Raw genomic sequence first — 20,684 nt, 5'->3', positions numbered from 1 at the left:
GATTAGACGTCTAGAGGTCTAGAGTCTAGAAGTCAGTATAGCTGAGTGAATTATAGGTGTGAATGTTCTTCATTGTGGCATGAATTCATCCTTTTATTTTTCAAAATGTAAATCACCATATGTTGTTTTGAACAGATCAAAAGATTGACAGAGAAATTATTATAATGTAATGATGGGTTTGCTTTTCATTCTGGAAAATGTACAAAGGTAGCTAATTAAAAAAGCAATGTCATGAGTGTATTGCATTTAACATTGCTCCTGTGTAATGATTGTGATTGTGATAAGGACTTATTAAATATAATTCTAAATGAATGAATGAAATAATTTATAATATAAAATAATGATAAATATCAATATAGTGCCTACATTTTTTACTTCTATTGATTTAATAAATAAATATCACATAAAAAAGTAAAACAGACAATAAAACTCTTATTTTAAATAAGTTAAACATTTTGAAGTCCAATTTTTAGACTGGAGCAGAACAAAAAGCAGCAGACATCTTCACTCAAAAAAAAAAATATTAAAAAAATCTATAAGAGGAACCTAAACTGCATAATATACCTGCCAAGCACTTACAAATACATTAAGAATGAATGCTGCAATATTTGAGTCTGAAACAAACAGTTTGATTTTGTTTGATTCTACGGAGGAACACTGTGAATATATTTTCTCTCACTCACACTCTCTGTCTCTCTCTTGTCTGTTTTCTTCATCAAAAGAAGTAAATTACAGCTTACCAAAGAGCATAATTATTCCTCTACCACGTACTGCACTGGCAGGTCCTCTTATTGATTCTTGGAAACTGGTGTGCTGAAATATGTGCATGTGTTTGAACTGCTCTCCCTTTCTTCTACAATGTACACATGATAATCAGTTTGTCTATATGAACACACAAATACAACTGCCGGTATCTCTCAAAAGCACACATAAACATTGTTCTTTCTGGCCATGTCCTGATATGAAAGTTGAGATGATAGGACTCTGAGAACCTAGGGAAGGAGAGAGTTGAGGTGAGAGAATCTTGAACTGTGTACAGCCTCCCTCTATCACTATTTATTAGGCAGTATGGATCCCTGAGAGAAACAAAGACCCACTCACCTTCACCATATTCCACCTCTCCCCACTCAGCCCTTATTGATTAATTCATTCCTTGTTCATTTATTCATACAGTGATCAAAGATTCTATCTGCTTTCACCCAGTGGTCCTGATGTCTGTCTGTGTGTAAGCAAAGGTGAGAGAGAGGCAGAGGGGAGCTTTAGTAGGCAAGCTATGCAAGCTACATCGTGAGGGCAATTACAAGTGGACGGGACACCGTGATTTCACATTCAGTGTAGCTCCATTGTGCAATGCTCTTTCCAAATCCATCAGATCGGCTAAAACCTTCTTTACCTTCAGAGAAAAAAACCACAACTCTTCCATGAGCACTTTACTTATTGGGCCCTATCTTGCACCCAGCGCAATTGACTATACACCGACGCATGTATCATTCCTATTTTGCACCCGACGCACAGCGGACTTTTCCCTCCACAGACGCACGTCGGTAAATTAGGGAATGAACTTGCGCTCCCGGGGGGCGGTTCAGTGAAAAGAGGAGGCGTGTTCCGGCGCAAACGTTCCCTGGTGCTATTTTGCAGTTCCAGAAAACAATTCCGCCACAGACCAGGAAAAACCTAGTCTGAAGTCAGTGACGCGTTATTCAGGTGCTATTTTAAGGGCGCATGCTTGGCCTTAATGTAGCGTGTGCACAATGTGCTAACACTTTGCTTCTCTCATCTACACAAATGCAGCAGTTGCAATTTTTGCAAACCATACATAATTACACGGACAAATATTCCACATGAGGGAAATCATTAACATGCCAGAAAAAATTGGCATAAATCTAGCTTACACATTTAGCCAAATTATTATACGCCTGTTTAACCGAAACTAATTTGGGTGAGTTTCTCCCATCCCCATACAATGTCACTTCTCTGTCTTTTACGGCCCTGACGAGAACGTCGGTCTCCTCGGCTGTGAACCGCTCCTGGCGTGTGCCTGGCAAATCCGCCATTATAATAGCAACCCACCATGGAACAAGCACGCCTGCTTTTAAAGGGAATGTGAGATGACGCTCTGATTGGTTTATTTCACGTTACGCCCAAACCACACCTATGAGTAATGTAGCTACTTCAGACCAACCAATTTTAGATCCAAGATCCGCCTACAAAGTTACTTGCGTTTCGCGTTTGATACTTGCATTTCAGATCGTTAAAATAGGGCCCATAAAGTCTTTCTGTCACACAGTGCCTCAATACATTTTACTGTTATGGCACTTCTTTGTGCCCCAAGGATTAGAAGCATGATTATTTAATTTAACTTAATTTATTTACACTACTGTTTAACCATTTGGGGTAAGATTTGTTATATTTTTTAAATACTTTAAAATTACAGCAAAGCATATAATGTTATTGTCAGGGTTATGTTTGTTTTTAGTTTGGTTTCCCTGTTCTGTTCATGTCTGAGTTTATCTTTTAATCAGTTAGTTCAGGTGTGTCTTGTTAATCAGTCTTGTTAGCTCCCCTCATTTTCCATGTATAGAAGCCCTCAGTTTCTGTCTGTTCTTTGTCAAGCTTTTGTTAACCTTACGGGTATGTGGTATGTTTCTCCTCGTTGATTCTCCTGTTTATTGTTTGGATTGTTCTATTAAAATTCTTCTGAAGATATCTCCTTCCTCATGCGCTTTAATACAGCCACAGCTTGTGACAGTTATATTGATAATTTAATATTAATAATGAAATATGTATATTAATAATACAAATATTGTTTATATATATATATATATATATATATATATTATGTATATTATGAAAATTCAAACTTCAACTTTTCCATCACAAGAATAAATTACATTGTTTTATATATATATATATATATATGTATATATATATATATATATATATATATATATATATATATATATATATATATATATATATATATATATATATATATATATATATATATATATATATATCCCTCTGATGGTCTTCCTTTAGCAGTCACAGTGGGGGCCTTCCCGGTCATAAATGACCGGACACCTAAAAATGAAACTTCCTCCATCCCAGTAAAAACCAATGCAATTTATTTTTGTTCTATAATATTTATTCTTTTTAATTTAGAATTTTGAGACAATTTGATTGAACTTATTAATATTTATGCAATATTTATTGTCCATTTTTTGCCATTGGAAATAATGAATTGTTTTTTTTTTTTTTTTATAAAAAAAAAAAAAAATTCTATGCAGTATTTTCGGGTAAAATAGAGACTAGGCTTTCAGAAAAAAATAAAATTAATCAATTTATTAAACATAAAATTAAATAAAACATGTTATTGCATGGGTTTACCACTAGATGCCTGTATAGCTCTAAATGGAGATGTTTGTGAATTCTAGTTGTTTTTGGACCAAATTACTTACTTTTAAGATGTGGATTGAATGTATTTTTTTAGAAATTCTCAAATAATACTTTTTGCCAAGGTTTATAACATTTTATTAATTATTATTTTAATAATTTTAATAATTATTATATTAATTATATATACATAAATTAATTATAATTATTAATTATGTTATGTTTTTCACTCTTGATGTTTTAGAGCTTCACCCCTTCATAGCTGAGCACTTTTTTTCTGCATCGTGGCTGATTTGTAGAGAATTTTTGTGTTTTTGTCAATTTCCCATTCATTTCCAATGGGGGGCATTTTTGACCGAAGACCAAAATCGTGACTAATTTTTTTACGACCACTTAGCATGCTCGGATCATGAACTCAATTTTTTTGTGTGTTCACATACCTAATGCCAGAAAAGTCACCAAGTTTCGTAACATTCTGATGAAGCTGTGATTTTTAAAAATTCAAAACAGATTTTTGTAATCTGAATTTATTGGTGTGTATGTGTATAAACGTGTGTTTGTATGTGTGTGTGTGTGGGTGGGTGTGAATTTTTTGCACTCTTGATGTTGTAGAGTGTCACCCCTTTACTACGGTGTACTTTTTTTTAGAATCGTGTCCGATTTGTAGATTGTACAGACAAAAATTCAGAGAATTTTTGTGTTTTTGTAAATTTCCCATTCATTTCCTATGGGTCGGTCATTTTTGACCGAAGACCACGAGTGTGACTATTTTTTTTACGACCACTTAGCATGCTCGGATCATGACCTCAATTTTTTTTTGTATTCACATACCTAATCCCAGAAAAGTCACCAAGTATCATAACCTTCCGATGAAGCTGTGATTTTTAGAAATTCAAAACAGAAAATTATTCGGTCACAAATGACCGAGGACCATCAGAGGGATATATATATATATATATATATATATATATATATATATATATATATAAATATAATACAATATTTTTATTATATATATATATTTTATTGCAATGTAATTTATTCTTGGGATGGAAAAGTTGAATTCTCAGCATCATTACTCCAGTCTTCCTTCAGCAGAGGTGGACAAAGTACACAACTTCCTTACTTGAGTGAAAGTACAGATACTGCTGGTCAAATATTACTCTGTTACAAGTAAAAGTTGTAAGGACCGATTTTTACTTACTAAAAGTACAGAAGTACTCGTTTTTTAAAAGTACTTAAGTATCAAAAGTAAATGCCAATGCATTTTTTTATTATTGTTGCATTGTTGTATGTAATAGTTATAGTACCTTATGCCTCTGAATCTATGCCAGCCTACCTACCCTCATTTCAATATCAAATTTATTTCTAGAACACAGTTTCAGTAGTGGGATTGAATGTGAGATTGAATAAGTGCACTCATTGAAGTTAGAACCCCACGTCAGATTGACGTCAACCCGACTTTCATTTCCAACCAAAATACAACATCTGTCCGACGTTGACGTCAATCTGACGAGGGGTTCTGACTTCAATCCGACTTTCATTTCCAACCAAAATGCAACCCCTTGCAAGTTTGGAACCAAAATCATCCCCTGACTGACATTACTACTTTCTACTCAAGGACCTTGACAGAAATGTAGTGGAGTAAAAAGTACAATATTTGTCTTTCAAATGTAGTGAAGTTAAAGTAAAACGTTTCCAGAAAAAATTATACTCAAGTAAAGTACAGATACTCAAAAAGTGTACTTAAGTAAATGTACTTTGTTACTGTCTTCAGTGTCACATGATCCTTCAGAAATCATTCTGATATGATCTGATTTGGTGCTGATTTGAAAAAAACATTTTTATTATTCACAATGTTGAAAACAGTTCGTGCTGTTTAATATTTTAGCAAAAACCATGATACATTGTCCACAGTCCTTGCTGAATAAATGACTCAATTTCTTTACTAAAATATTTCTGACCCCCAACTTTTGAATGGTAGTGTGTGTATTTATTTATTAGTAGGTTGTACAAATATTGCAGGTAATGTATTTTTTTTTTTTTTTTTTTTTTCTTGTTTTCAGACACCTCTCAACTCTCCAGGGTAACCCTTGAATCTGCAGACCAGACAACCTACCAGCCTGATGTGGTTCCACATGCTCCATGGGTGGAGGTGTGTACTTGTCCCACAGGATTCACAGGGCTGTTCTGTGAACTCTGTGCTCCTGGATTCACTAGGGAGACTCCTAATGGTGGACCCTTCTCCCCATGTATACCTTGCAACTGCAATCAACATGGGACCTGCCATCCTGAGACAGGTTGGGAGTGTGTTTGTTTATTAGCATGCAGTCTGTACACAGCTTCCATGCATGATGTCTTTAAATGATGCATCATATACTGTTTCCCCACCATAACAAAGTTCCTTGAAGCCAAGTCGGTTGTGGCAGCCAGCTTGGTATCGCCTCTGAGCAGATATTTCCTATGTAGATCCCAGTAGCTCACTTTACCACTTAAAATAGTCTAGAAAATCTGAAAATATTTTGTTGCAGAATGCTGAACACATTTACAATTTATTATTGATTCAATTTATACAAAAGTATGGGTAACACTATAGTTTAGGGTCCAATTATCACTATTAACTAGTTGGTTATTAGCTAGGATATTAGCAGTTTATTAGTTCATTACATATTAATGACTTATTCTGCATGACCATATTCTACATCCCTTAATCCTACCTAATTCCTACTCAATACCTAAACTTAACCACCACCTAACTAACTATTAAAACGCAGTAATTAGGAGTTTATTGAGGGAAAAGTTTGTTAGTTATAGTGAGAATTGGACCCTAATCTAAAGTGTTACCGAAGTATGTTTTGGATGAATATTTTGGTGGGGCTCTGTCCCACCTGCCCTTAAGGTGATGATACACAGGGCAACTTTTTGAGCAATGTTGCTGGGCAATGTTGCCATCAACGGGCAACCAGATGAGACACAGGGCCCACGACCAATCTAAATTATCCAGATAGAAATTGATTGAACATTTTCAATGGGAAAGTGCCCAAGCAACAATCGCTCGGCAAAATTGCCCAGCAACATTGCTCAAAAAGTTGCCCTGTGTATCATCACCTTTACAGATGAGCCGCGGCTGATAGATACACTAACATTCAGAAGTTTGAAACACTAAGACATTTTTTGAAAGAAACTGGCACTTATTCATCCAGGATAATCATTTCTAATCATTTATCATGCAAGTGTCAGATGTGGCTTTTTTCTTTTAGCTCTTCCTAAAGGCCAGCAGCATCTTCTTTAGACTGTGGGCGATAAAGCTGGTGTTAGTGTGTGCTCTTCAATGAAGCTTCAAGCACCAGGGGGCTTTTTCTCAAACTACAAACTCATTTACACTTCTGTCACTGTGCTGGTTAGATCGTGTTTGCTTTGTTCTTGTGTACGGAAATAGCCTTCATCTCTCATAAAAACAATATAATGACGTGAGAAAAATGTGTTTGTGTTGGGCCATTTATTAACCGAAATTTCATTTGAAAATGTACAGTGACTTACAAGAAATGCATGTGTATTTACTACTTTAACAAGTAAAAAAGACATGGTTCTGCTGTTTCCACAGTTCATTAAGCAGCACAACCATTTTCAAATGTACTAATAATAAGAAAAGACTCTTGAATACCAAATCAGCACATTAGAAGGATTTCTTAAGGATTATATAACACAAGCTTCTATAACATATAACAAGTATCTTATGCTCGCCAAGGCTGCTTTTAATTGATCAGAGGTACAGTAATATTTTAATATATTTAAAACTGCAATTTATTGCTGGGATGGCAAGCAGCCAGACTCCAGTCTTCAATGTCACATGATCAGAATTATCTAAATGCTGATTTGGTGCTCAATAAACATTTCTTATTATTATCAATGTTGAAAAAATGTGCTGCCTAATATTTGAAAATATTCTTTATTTGAAAATTCTAAAGGAAAGCATTTATTTGAAATATAAATCTTTTATAACATTATAAATGCTTTTACTGTCACTTTTAAACAATTTAATGCAGCTTTGCTAAATAAAAGTCTTTCTTTCTTTCTTTCTTTCTTTCTTTCTTTCTTTCTTTCTTTCTTTCTTTCTTTCTTTCTTTCAAACAAACAAACAAACAAACAAACAAACAAAAACTTACTGACCCAAAACTTTTGAACTGAAGTGACTATAATTTTTTAATATCTAAAAATAGAAAACATTTATTTTAAACAGTAATACTTTTAAACTGTAAACATGTTTTTGAGTGTATTTTGATTAATTAAATGCTACATTTGATGAACAGAAGGACGAATTTCAAAAACAATGTATTTAGAGTTTCAAATTTCAAACTTTTGAATGGTTGTGTAATAGACGTACAAGTACAGCTCCTATCTCTTCTAGATATAAAATAAAAAAATAAAAAAACGGTAATCCATCTATCAAAAATATGATTTGCTCTTTTACCTTAAAGATGTAACTTCTATTCCTACAGCCACCATATAGACCGCTGCAATTTCTCCAAATTCATTTAAGTGGTCTGCTTATAGGTCTCTGACTTCCAAACACATTTTTATACCTCCAGCACAATAACTCAAATGTTCCTCTCACAATCCTCTTCTTGTTCCTGTCATTTTCTGTATTGCTTCCCCTTGTTCCTCTCTCACTTTTTCATTCCTCCTCTTGTTCTTTCCGTGACCCTATTAGCAGAATGGCAGGCTGTCTTTCTGTACAGGGTAGATAGTTCACGCTCGCTACTCTTTCCTCTATTAGACCTGCGAGCCAACCACCGACTAATTAATTGTAATGTCGATTGCACAACAAACAGTGTTTATTTGTGCCTGTCTCCTTTCAGCGACGACTCCTGGCATGGATTTGAACGTTTGTCCTGCCATCCTTCTTTCTCTCTCTCTCTCTGTCTGTCTCTCTTTCACACTGATGAGTAATTTCACTCTCTTAATATGCGGCAAATTAAACCTCCATCGTTCTTATTATGAGCGTAATGTGTGATTAGTTTGGTACAAGTCTTTAACATTACAAATTAATGTCAGACATGACTTTATCTACCACTCGAGGTAGTCAAAAGGTTGAAGCAGAGTGAGAGTATGCGAGAAAAAGGGAGGGAATGGAAGGAAGAAGGAACTAGGGGATTCAAAGCAATAGGAGATCAAGGGGGGCAAAAGATCGAACGAAAGTATGCACAGGAAATCTCCAACTCCCAGGAGAAAAGGAGGAGCCCACTCCTTTTATTTATTTATGAACCTGTTTAACTTCAAAGCAGATTTTGCCCAAGTCACAGCGGGTGCTGTTCATTGTCATTTAGCTGCTAAATATTTTCCAGGTTCGTAAATAGAACTAGGCCTGCAAGGTCCCCGCTGAAAATCAGCACGCTTATCATTAGCATATGCATACGTCACTCCTCATTTTTCTGTGCACCAAAAACTCAGTGTGTTTTAATCTCATTTCCTATTCGTAAGCCTAATTATGTTTTGTTAGTCCTTTGATGAGCATTGATTTGATCTCATTCCCGCTTCAGGAATGGTTAGTTCGCTGACAGGCCACGCCCCTTTGATTAATTATTTCCAAGTGAGAGGGTGTTTCTCACGGTAATTGTAATTGGCTGTTAATTGGTTATTAGTCTTGTCACTTAGCACAGGTGTTGTTTGTTTGGTCAGAGATAAGAGAGGAGGGAAGCTCGCCTCTTCGGGCTGAAACCAGTTGTGCTTCGTAATTGTGATATATTTAAAGTCTACCCGTTTGTGTCATTTCTATTTTCCTGCGAGCAATACAACAGATTGGAAAATGTTAATATTTGTGGCGGAAAAATGGAACTGTGGCACAGTGTTGTGCTGGAGGGCTAATGAAGTCAAGCTTATGTCCGTCGGATGCACATATTTTGCGTGCGTGTGTGTTTTCTAGTCTCTTTCTTGAGTGATTTTCCTGACCGTGTTAATTTAAGGGATCCCATCCATAAAATTAGGTGGAGAGAGCTTGTATTTGTCTTGGAAGAATGAGGGAAAGAACAGAGAGAGCAGCAGAAAAAGAGTGGTTTTCTGCGAATGGGGTTTTCATATAACTATATTCTGTGTACATTAACTGGAACAGTCACAGAGAGTGTGATAGCATTCATATCTCACCCTGGTCCATTGTGTCTTTTTAATTCTCTCTTGCGAAGTAGATGTACATTCGTTTTAGATCAGTAAATATAGCAAAAACAATGAATTGCTTTATACTGCATAAACCACCACATAAAAATAACATCCATCTATTTTTCCTAGCAAAGGATGTTTGTCTGAAAATGTACTTAATTAAAACCAGCAAACAAAGAAGAAAAAATGCACAGAGTCCCACACGCTTGTACAAAGAGAGTTGAATGGTCACCTCAGACTTAAATATATTCTTAGATCCACGTGTTATATGATGTCCAGTGTTCAAATGGGTTTTAAAATGTGTTTTATAAGGGTGAGTCATACATTTAAAAGGCTTTTTTTTATGTTCTTTTCTTATTTATTTTTTTCTCTCTGTTCCTACTGTCATTGTTCCTATAGTGAAGCAGACCTTATAAAAGGAGGTGAAAAAAAGATAATGAAAGGACAAGGGAAAATAACTGGAAGATATTCTGTAGTGAGAAAAGACAACTGCGTGTGTAATAGAACATTTGCAGTCTATTTTTCAGAATAGTGAGCACACATCTTCAAGTGAAAGATTGAAGTAATAGAGTTAAAAAAATTTTTTATAGAAAGTTCAGAAGAACAGCATTTGCTTGAAATAGAATCTTTTGTAACCTTATAAATGTCTTTAATGACACTTTTCGGTCAATTTAATGTCTCCTTGCTGAATAAAATAATTAATTAAAAAGAATTTAAAACAAAAAAATGTACTGACCCCAAATTTTTTAACGGTCTATATACTGAAAGATTGCTCAAGACAAAACAGTAAATAAAAAAATAAAAAAAGCATACATGAAGACATACAAACTCTTAAATAAAGTATAATTGTCGCCAAAATGCAACCTAAGGTCTTTTTGTTTATCTACCCGAGACAAACTTTCGTTTAAAAGTATAATTACCGTATAGTTTGCTTTGACCGTATTCGAGTGCTTGGGGCACTTCTATGATAGCATCAAAAATCTATTTTTGAAACACTAAGAAGGCTCGACACAACATGAAACTTTGCTCAAAGTATCACCAGGGGCTCTACACATGAACTTGAGCATTGAGAACATTGTTTGTGTACACAGAGTTTACTAAAAAGAAAGATTTTGAACAACTCACTGTAGCTGTGTCCGCCAGCATTTTGACAGTCAAAAATAGTCGATCTCCGAATGTGAATGAACTGACTCTGAATTTTAGTATTGCTTCTTATATGAGCATCCTTTTTCAAATACAAGGTCAATATTGATTTTCACTAACGACAAATCAACAAATGATCTGTTTTATTCCATCTTTACTCTCCTCCCTGTTACGTTGCGAGTTGTTCAAAATCTTTCTTTTTAGTAAACTCTGTGTACACAAACAATATTCTCAATGCTCGAGTTCATGTGTAGAGCCCCTGCCTGGTGATACTTCGAGCAAAGTTTCATGTTGTGTCGAGCCTTCTTTAGCCTTCTGTTTTAAAAATATCGATTTTTGATGCTATCATAGAAGTGCCCCAAGCACTCCCACTCAAAAGGCAATTTGACCGAAAACGAAAATACGGTAATTATACTTTTAAACGAAAGTTTGCCTCCGGTAGATAAACAAAAAGACCCTAGGTTGCATTTTGGCGACAGTTATCCTTTAAATAAATATTTTTAAGCAACAAAAAAAAGTATCTGGCTAACCATCTGGAGCCTCCTAAATGAAAATGCTACAGTCTTATTAGCTCTATAAAGTATTGTAGACCAAACTGTGCTGAATATTCTAAAGAGCTCGACCGCGTTATGACTGATGTAGTCAGACGTCTAGAGCGCCCTTTTCCCAAAGAACAGCTGCAGGGATGGGTCCTTTTCATGCCTCTGTTTTTGGAAAGAGAGGGACGCCTTTATTTTTACCCTCATTCTTTCACCCCTCTCAAAGAGCCAGGAAGGGCCCATGTGGAGGTTCTGACATTTAGCCACCCTGAAGAAGTGAATAATTCAGAAAGAATAAAGGTACAAATGTCAGGTGCTGGGAATAAACTTGCCTGAAGAAATGCAAGATTTCAAATAAAGACATTGATATGATAATCCCAGCATACCTCTGGCCATGGATATCATCCTGTTTTGCATAGCACAGATGAGTCTGTACACATTTAGGAATCTGATTTGAATATAAAATTAACCTGGCCTCTTTTGTGACCATTAATTGGACATAATGTAACATAAACTTGATTAATCTTGATTGATAAGCCAATAAATATGGACTCTCTGTGAGACAATGTTAAACTGATATCACTGTCAGTCGTGAAGCAGTTTAAGGGAATAAGGAGACTTTTGGTTCAAAATGCAAATGAATGCAATTTCCAAGCCAGCAGCTTTTGATCTGTGCACAGGGAAGTGGTTGTTTCTCTCTCTCTCTCTCTCTCTCTCTCTCTCTCTCTCTCTCTCTCTCTCTCTCTGTGTGTGTGTGTGTGTGTGTGTGTGTGTGTGTGTGTGTGTGTGTGTGTGTGTGTGTGTGTGTGTGTGTGTGTGTGTGTGTGTGTGTGTGTGTGTGTGTGTGTGTGTGTGTGTGTGTGTTCGTTTGTTCTTGTAAACCCTACATTATGGGGACAAAATGTCTGCCAGTCAATAGCTGCCACATCTGTCTCATATTACCATAAGGGCAACTTTAACATCCGCCGAGGCCGACAGACAGATGGTAGCAAGCATTTCTTTTACCATCAAACAGAATTAAATGTAACCTCTCTCACCTTCCCATTCTCCCTCCTGTCTCTCTCTTTATACGACCAGGTGTAACTGGCTCTTTGTGCTGAAAAATGTCATGTGATTAATCATTGCAGCTGTATTGCACACATTCTCATCACAGTTGTAATGCTGACAGGAATGTCATGTCATATGGGGTTAGAATTGTTGCATTATTCCAAATAAATAGATTAAGCTTCACAACTAAATGTTAAGAGTTTCACAAAAAAAATTCTAATTCGTAAATAAAAAGATCCACAAATAAATGTAAAGGGTTTCACAAAAATGTATAAAATTCCCAAATAAATAAAATGAGATTTGCAAATAAAAAAATATTTACAAATGTTTTATTATTTTACAAACACAACTCTGCCTGGAATTTATTTGTGAACCGCTTTCTGTGCATTTGTAAATCGCTGCACACATTTGTGAATAGCTTCTTGTGCATTTGTAAATCCCCACATGCATCTGTGGATTTTGAAACCGTTCTAGTATCGACGTGCAGACAAATCCACAAATAAGTGAACTCCACCCACCGTTTACTCAAGCCAATCAGATAACGACCACATTGAGTTGGCCATTCGTAGCACGTTCTCACTACAACCAACCACGTTTGGCTTTAGACTCTGGGCGATCTTGCTCTGAAATAACTTTGCTCATTCATCATTCATCAGCAATGGCTCAAATAGGGAGGATGCGTAAGGCCCATAAAATTGCTACAGCAAAAGATGTTTAAAATTTGGATTTTGTTAGAGTTAGACCATTAGACTGTGTTAAGCCAAGCCACAATTTTTATAAGCCTTGGAAAAAGCCAGAGAAACAGCGCTTTACATCTCTGTTATGGGAACAACGCGTTATGGAAGCGTCACGTTATTCAAGATAGAACAGAAAAGCATCAATAAGTAGCTGACTAATGAATAACTGGGTTCAACCTCATGATTAATACATGAGTTTGTGTAATAGGTGAAATTACTGTCACACAGCTTTTCCCACTTCTTCAGTCAAGGAGTTGTAATGTTGCATATGATCAGCTCCGTGGATCTAACAATCTATATAGCATTATAAGTAGTATTTTAAATATGAAATACCTGTATTACGATTCCCTTTGTTTGTAGAGAAGATATTTGTTGAGAAGATATACTGTAGGTGGGTTCTTTTTAAACTTGTGACAGGTTTTTGCATTCCAAGAGATATCATGCATTTAAAAGTGAAATATGCCCGGTAGACAAGCGATATGCATTTATTGATCGGTTAAAACACTTGATCACACAAATAATATTTCAAATGAATCAGACTTAATAGTTTTTTACGGTAAAAGTAACTTACAGCATCTAAATAGGCTAAATGCATAGATGTATTTTCAGCATTGCAAGATTTGTAATTGCAGCATCCAACCCCAGTAGGGGAGAGCGGGGCACAAAGTAACGCTTTTTGACTTTCTCAGTTTGTGTAAATCTACTTATGGTTCAGAGTATTTATTTTTTCCCACATTAATTTCCCACATGTCTAGTACAATTATGTGTTTTTGTTTTATTAATACAGTATATACTTTTTTCATGATATACCCCGAAAGAATGGAAGTGAAATGTGACAACATGCCCCATAGGTGGGGTACATTGTAACATGTGTGGGGCACATTGTAACATGACATATGACAGCTTAAAATGTTATCTGATCTAATGAAAAAAATATACAAAACAAACAAAAATATTTTCTAAATAAAATACAATTAAAAAACGTTTTCATATAAAATAATGGCAATTTTTTATAATTAAATATAAACTCATTTTTGAGTTTTGACTACGAACACATGAAAACACAGCTATACAACATAGTTCAAAACAAATAAATAATTAGTAATTTCTGAATTAGTATAGAATAGAATATAATAGCATATTTCTAATACGGGCACATTGTAACGCAGTGTTACAACATGCCCCCGCCTGCACAACTGGGATTTAAACCCTGCTAGTGTCTTCTGCTAGTTAGCGAAGCATTACATAACTATCTCAACTGTTAAATAACATCTTGGAGATTAAAATAATATCAGATTTGTCTTATTTTAAATAAACACAAAAAATAGAGATGAAAAATTTACTTAAGTAAGAAATTTACTTTTGCTATGGTTTAATAAATGTCTATGGATATCTTCCAAAAAAATAATAATTTTGGCGGCATTTTTTTTTCTATATACACACTAAAAAAAAATGGTTCTTCAGCGGTTCTTTGCGGTGGTTAAGGTGCTATATAGCACCACTACCATTTAAAGAACCTGTTAAGCCCAGTTTGGTTCTTCAGCGGTTCTTTAGCGGTTCTTTGGGGTGGTTAAGGTGCTATATGGTACCTCTTATGGTTCTACATAGCACCATTTGACAAAGGTATGTGCTATATGGCACTTAAAGTGGTTCCCCTATGATTACAAGCCAATGAACCACTTTTAGTGCTATTTAGCACCATTTTTGTTTAGAGTGTAGTGTTGATATGGCAACTAGTAAATACACAAAGTTTCGTCATCCAAGCATGTGCGGAAGTATTTAAAACAAGCGTGTTACAACTAGCCCCGCGTAAGGTTGTGCCCCGCGCTCCCCTACACGCTGATGCTGAGGCTCGTACTGTTACATCGCGGGTGGTCATTCATATTTGGTATTCTTCATGACATTTATTTATGTCCTATAGCTATTTGTCACCGCGATTGTGCTTTAAAAGGCTAAATCATATGTTCTGTAGTTTCTTACATCGTGTCTACCTATCTACACTGGGCAAAGCGAATGTGCAAATCATTTGTCCTCGTGTAATCGCACGTATATGCAGACAGTTCATATCTGCAGCTAAGGAAACAAACGTCACATAGGGTGTTAACATTTCACACATGCTAGTTTTACATTATTTGAAACTGCTACAGCAGCAGTGAAAAGATAATGTGGCACTATTTGCTTTTGACGCGCTGTGTCACGCCTCTTGCGTAGAGAGGGTGTTACTGATCATGATGCTCGGGATCTGTGATGATCGTAATTCCCTGAGTTTATCCTGATGGAAATATAAAGAGGCCTTAAACTCCAGCAAGTGCCCAAAGATTATTACTGCTCCTTTCAAGGGTGCAAGAATCCACTTATTTGTGGATTTGTCTGCACGTCAACGCTAGAACTGTTTCAAAATCCACAGATGCGTGTGGGGATTTACAAATGCTCAAGAAGCTATTCACAAATGTGTGCAGCAATTTACAAATGCACAGAAAGCGGTACACAAAAAAAATCCAGGCAGAGTTGTAAAGAAATTTGTAAATATTTTTTTTTATTTGCAAATCTCATTTTTATTTCTTTGTGAATTTTATACATTTTTGTGAAACTCTTTACATTTATTGGTGAATTTTAATCTATTTATTTGTGAATTTGATCAATTTTTGTGAATCTGTTTACATTTATTTGTGAATCTTAATCTATTTATTTGTGAATCTTAATCTATTTATTTGTGAATTTGATCAATTTTTGTGAATCTGTTTACATTTATTTGTGAATCTTAATCTATTTATTTGGAATAATGCAACAATTCTAACCCCATAATGTCATCTTGAAGCGCTCAGTTATGATTTGAATGAATGAATCTGGTCTAAAATTTTCCATCAACCTGTTTTCTTTGGATTGCAACATAACTGGGGTGACAACACAACTGAAATGTGAATTTAGTCACACACAAAACATTTTTTTTTAATGTTGTCTCAGTTAATAAGTTTGAATCTAGTGTTTGAAAATCTTACATTTAGTTCACTCAAAAAGAAAGATCATTTCACATCCTCACATTCTTTCTTCCATAAAACCATAAAAAACACACAATGTTTTCCATGCAATTAAAATAAATGGAGACTGAAACTTTCAAATAGGAAAAAAAAAGGACATATAAAGACCAAATTTTTCTTGTTTTGGTGCTTTTTGTCCCAGGCATAGCTGAGTGTACACTTCTTTTTCTTTTTTTTGCTTTGCATTGTGTTGTTGCTGTGTGTCCTCTGTTTTGTTGTGTAAGAGAGTGGTATTGATTTTTGTGATAGTTTAAGTTTGTCTTGGTGAAGTGATATATGGAGCGATGGTTCTTTTAGTAAGACCGAGTTAATTTTGTTTCCTCCAGGTCAGACCGACACAGACACATATGCCTACGCACACACACTGTGTTCCCAGACCTCCCAAAGACTGAAAATAAAATGCCTCCTAAATCTAATTCAGCAGAACAAATAAACAGAGGAAGAGGAACACGGCCGAACCCAGCTGCTTATAAAATCAGACAAAAAACAAAAACCCAGACACCTCTTCCGTCTTTCTTTAAAGACTCCAGACTTCCTTATGAACTAAGGTGCTTTTCATTGAAGTTATCACACACTGGTTTCCGTTATTGATCTCTCGGTCCATCTGTCTGTTCTTCTCTGCCTCTTGCTCTTTTCTCTTTTTTTACTCTGTCTATGATTTGGATCTATTAATGACAGTCAAAATCTCGTATATCACAATGATGGCACACTGGCTTATAAGGCAGTATGTGTTCCAAGATTTGCGTGTGTGTGTGTGTGTGTGTGTGTGTGTATATTATGTATATATAGACTTAAACGTGTGTGTGTGTGTGTGTGTGTGTGTGTGTGTGTGTGTGTGTGTGTGTGTGTGTGTGTGTGTGTGTGTGTGTGTGTGTGTGTGTATACTGTATGTAAAATTCATATACGTTATTCACAAGTATAGCACCTTAGCATTATTCTTTGTTGTTATATTGGTCAAAAATATGTTTTCCTTTTACATTTTATTACTGTTATTGGCAATGGCTTTAAAATAATATAAATAATTAGTGGTTATCACAATCTACCCAATATAATTTCCATATCAGTGCATCGCTACCAGTGTTAGTGTATTACCCATACATTACAAGTATCAAGAGTCTTTATATTACTTTTTTCATGTAAATAATTCTTTTTTTTTTTATTTACAACAAAATAGCTGTTACCTTTTAAAAAAAGTAAAGCAAGTTACTTTGTTTTCCCATGTATTGACTGACAGCTCTCCTGTCCCCATGCTGAGGGAAATTGTTAGTGAAGGTGCGGAGGAGACAAATATGAAACCACTGGAGTCTTTCGTTTTGGAGAAAAATCTGAGCACAGTGTGTGATGTTGTTGAGGTCTCTTCTAAAACTTTAAAGGAGACAAATGTGAGAGTGTTAGAGTTTTTGTCTCAGGAGACAGGTGTGAGAAGCAGGAGACTCAAGCTGAAGTCTCCACTTGATGTTAAAGTAATCTCATTCCTGTCTAGGAGAAATATTTGAGATGTTAAAGAGATCTCATTTTTGATTTTTCTTCCTTCTGAGTAGTCTCAATCTCATTCATCCACACAAACACAACATGCATTGCCATTGAAGATAAATGTAAACTAGTAACCCTTGACAGCATGCACGAGTTCAAGTCCCAGCTAAAGGTACTTTCCTGCTCCTGTTCCCTTCTCGCCTTTCCCAATTTTCCCTGCATACTATCCTGTCCATTAAAAGTGGAAAAACCCCAAAGCTAATCACAAGAAAGAAAGAAAGAAAGAAAGAAAGAAAGAAAGAAAGAAAGAAAGAAAGAAAGAAAGAAAGAAAGAAAGAAAGAAAGAAAGAAAGAAAGAAAGAAAGAAAGAAAGAAAAAGAAAGAGAAACCTCTTGGCAATAAAACATCTTATAATGGAGTGGAAGAGATTCCAGCATAGAGATGTTTCTGAAAGAGCCCTTTCTCATTTTGGACTCTTTTCTCCCAGAACTTTCTCAGGTTTCATTTGCGTACTTTTATTTTTCTCAAGTCATTTTAGAATGCTTAGAAAAAGCAACTTCTGGACAATAAAATATTCCTATAAAGGAGTCTTGAAAGAGATTGCAGCAAGGCAATAAAGAGATGTTCTATATGTTTTAGATAATTTCTCAGGTCTCATTTGTGTCTACTTTTATTTATCCTAAGGAATTTTAGGAGAAAGATCTGAAACACTGTTGATACTAAATAGAGATATATAGATATATGAGCTATAGGAGAATCACAACTAAGTCTCCTGAGCTTAGAAAAAGCAACTGAGCAATACATTTTTCCTCTGGGTTATTTCTGTCTCGTTCTCTCGTTGCTCTAAGGCACCCAACTATCTCTCTCGGTGAAACCTTATTAAATCTATTAGTGTTAACCTGGCAAAATCTCTGTGGCATTTAGTGATTCTGAGGGACAGCAGGAGTCTGAAGTCTATCTGAATGATAATGATGTGAGTACCCGATTGATAGGCCTATAGGTGTAAATTAGCCATCAGATTAACACAGAGAGCCAGTATCTTCACACGACCTCGCTGACCGACAGACCGAGTTGTTTTTCACCATCAATTTACACTGCACAGAATAGTGTGCTTTTATTCAAACCATCTGCATGTCTAAATCATTTATTAGCAAGTTTCTGAAGGTGTCTTATGCATAGAACTTCTATCTAACTTTTATCAATCACTTTTTATCATTGATTTCTTTCTGTTTTTGTCATGCTGGTGATTTGTCTCTGAACTGTCTCAATAGAGAACTCCAGCGTTAGTAGGGCTGATAGTCAGTTCAGTAGTTTTAGAGGTTTTCCCTGGAATGCATGTTACGAGTGTTAGAGTCTGTTATTTATGGTGTTATTTTCTTTGATCTTTCTGGGTTCCTGTCCTTCCTGAAGCTGCTTTACTATTCGTCTGTGCTCTACATATTTCATACACAGAAAGGTCAAGAATGAGGTTCTTTTAACATGAATATACGTGTGTAGTATTTACAAAAGTCGAATAATCTGATAGATAGAAGAACGTATCTGGAGATTTTGTTTGAACAGTCTTCAGTAGCTTCAGTAATGTGGTTTTAGAGCAAATACACTCAAGCTGCATAGTTACAGACTGGTCACATCACACTCGCATCACATCACACAAAATCTCTCTCTCTCTCTCTCTCTCTCTCTCTCTCTCTCTCTCTCTCTCTCTCTCTCTCTCTCACACACACACACTCACACACTTTATATGTAATGGTATATTGCCATCTGCTGCCTGAGATGGGTAGTGCACTTAAGTGTTTTTTTCTTAACAGTGGAGGGGTGTGTATAAATAAAATTAATTAATTAATTAATATCATTTTTATATATTTATTGTATTTGTATTTTTTATGAAAAAAATATACTTAAGGTATTTATAATTGTATATATTGTTTGTAATATATATGTAATATATATGTATATATATATATATATATAATACTATTATTTTCTAAGGTGTAGTCTTTATTTATTTTTTACAATATTTTATATTTATTCATTTTTATTACTTATATCATGTGTATTCTTCTTTATTTAGTATGTTATTTAGTAAATCTCCACTTGTGTGTCTCTGTGAAAACTGTCAGGGCATGTGGGCAGAATCCAAATGGAGCCCAGTGTTTTGCCCAATGGCATATTGTGGCTTGTTTTCGTGCTGACACTGACAGCGTTGAACTGCTTGTCTGAGCTGATAAATTGATACGTGATGCTCACACCCTGGTGTTTCTGCGCTGAGCCAGAAAGCCATTTGAGTTTGTTTGCTTTTGTAGAAACTCATATTGTATTCATGCAGTTTCAGTGTGTTCGTGTGCAAGGCTCAGTGAATCTGATGATTGAACATATGCGCTTCTCATCAAAAGAGGACCATATTTTTGTTGTATAAGCTCTCTTTTTGTGTATTTTATTGCAGGTGTGTGTGACTGCACAGACTTCACCACTGGCCGTTATTGTGAGCGTTGTGAAGATGGTTACTATGGCAATGCACTGACTGACAGCTCAGGCGACTGCTTACCTTGTCCTTGTCCAGATCGCACCACCTGCGCCCAGGTACCAGAGACGGGGGACGTGGTTTGTACCAACTGTCCGACAGGCCAAAGGGGTCAGTTGCAGTCAGTTTATGTGCTATTTGTATAATTCTGCCAAATATTCAGTTCAGCATTAATAAGTAAATACGTTAGTAGTTGAAGTACATTATGCACTCACTGTAAATAAATGTACATTTAGTCATTTAGCAGATGCTTCTATCCAAAGCACAAACACAAAAAGCAACAATGAATAGAATGTAAATACAGCTAATGGATTTGAATGGATTCCCAGGTGTACGGTGTGAATTGTGTGAAGATGGTTTCTATGGAAACCCTCTGGGCTGGGGCGGCACAGTGCAACCGTGTGTGATGTGCGAGTGTAATGGGAACGTGGATCCCAACGCTGTGGGCGTGTGCGATCACATGACTGGACGCTGTCTGAAATGCCTTGGACATACAACTGGGGACCATTGTGAAAAATGCAGATCCGGTTACTATGGCAACGCTTTGGCCAAGGAACCCAATCCAGAGCGAAAGTGCAAACGTGAGTGTCATTTAAAACATGAATGTGGCACACAATGAAGACATTTGATTGTTGATTTC

At 35.7% G+C, this 20,684-nt stretch overlaps 1 protein-coding gene across 1 annotated transcript in view; it reads left to right on the top strand.

Annotated features, from left to right (window-relative positions):
• Nucleotides 1–20,684, top strand: part of lamc3 (laminin, gamma 3) — an 86,010-nt gene that overhangs the window by 53,582 nt on the left and 11,744 nt on the right. The window contains exons 12-14 of the mRNA XM_082169003.1: nucleotides 5,460–5,693; nucleotides 19,967–20,155; nucleotides 20,374–20,625. Coding sequence (XP_082025129.1) covers nucleotides 5,460–5,693; nucleotides 19,967–20,155; nucleotides 20,374–20,625 — 675 coding nt within the window. The remainder of the gene's footprint in view (nucleotides 1–5,459; nucleotides 5,694–19,966; nucleotides 20,156–20,373; nucleotides 20,626–20,684) is intronic.

This window comes from Leuciscus leuciscus, assembly GCF_965113295.1.
Source record: "Leuciscus leuciscus genome assembly, chromosome: 5".
NCBI classification, from domain to species: Eukaryota; Metazoa; Chordata; class Actinopteri; order Cypriniformes; family Leuciscidae; genus Leuciscus; species Leuciscus leuciscus.
Note: the sequence above shows the minus strand (reverse complement) of the source record. Positions and strands in the feature narration are given on the sequence as shown.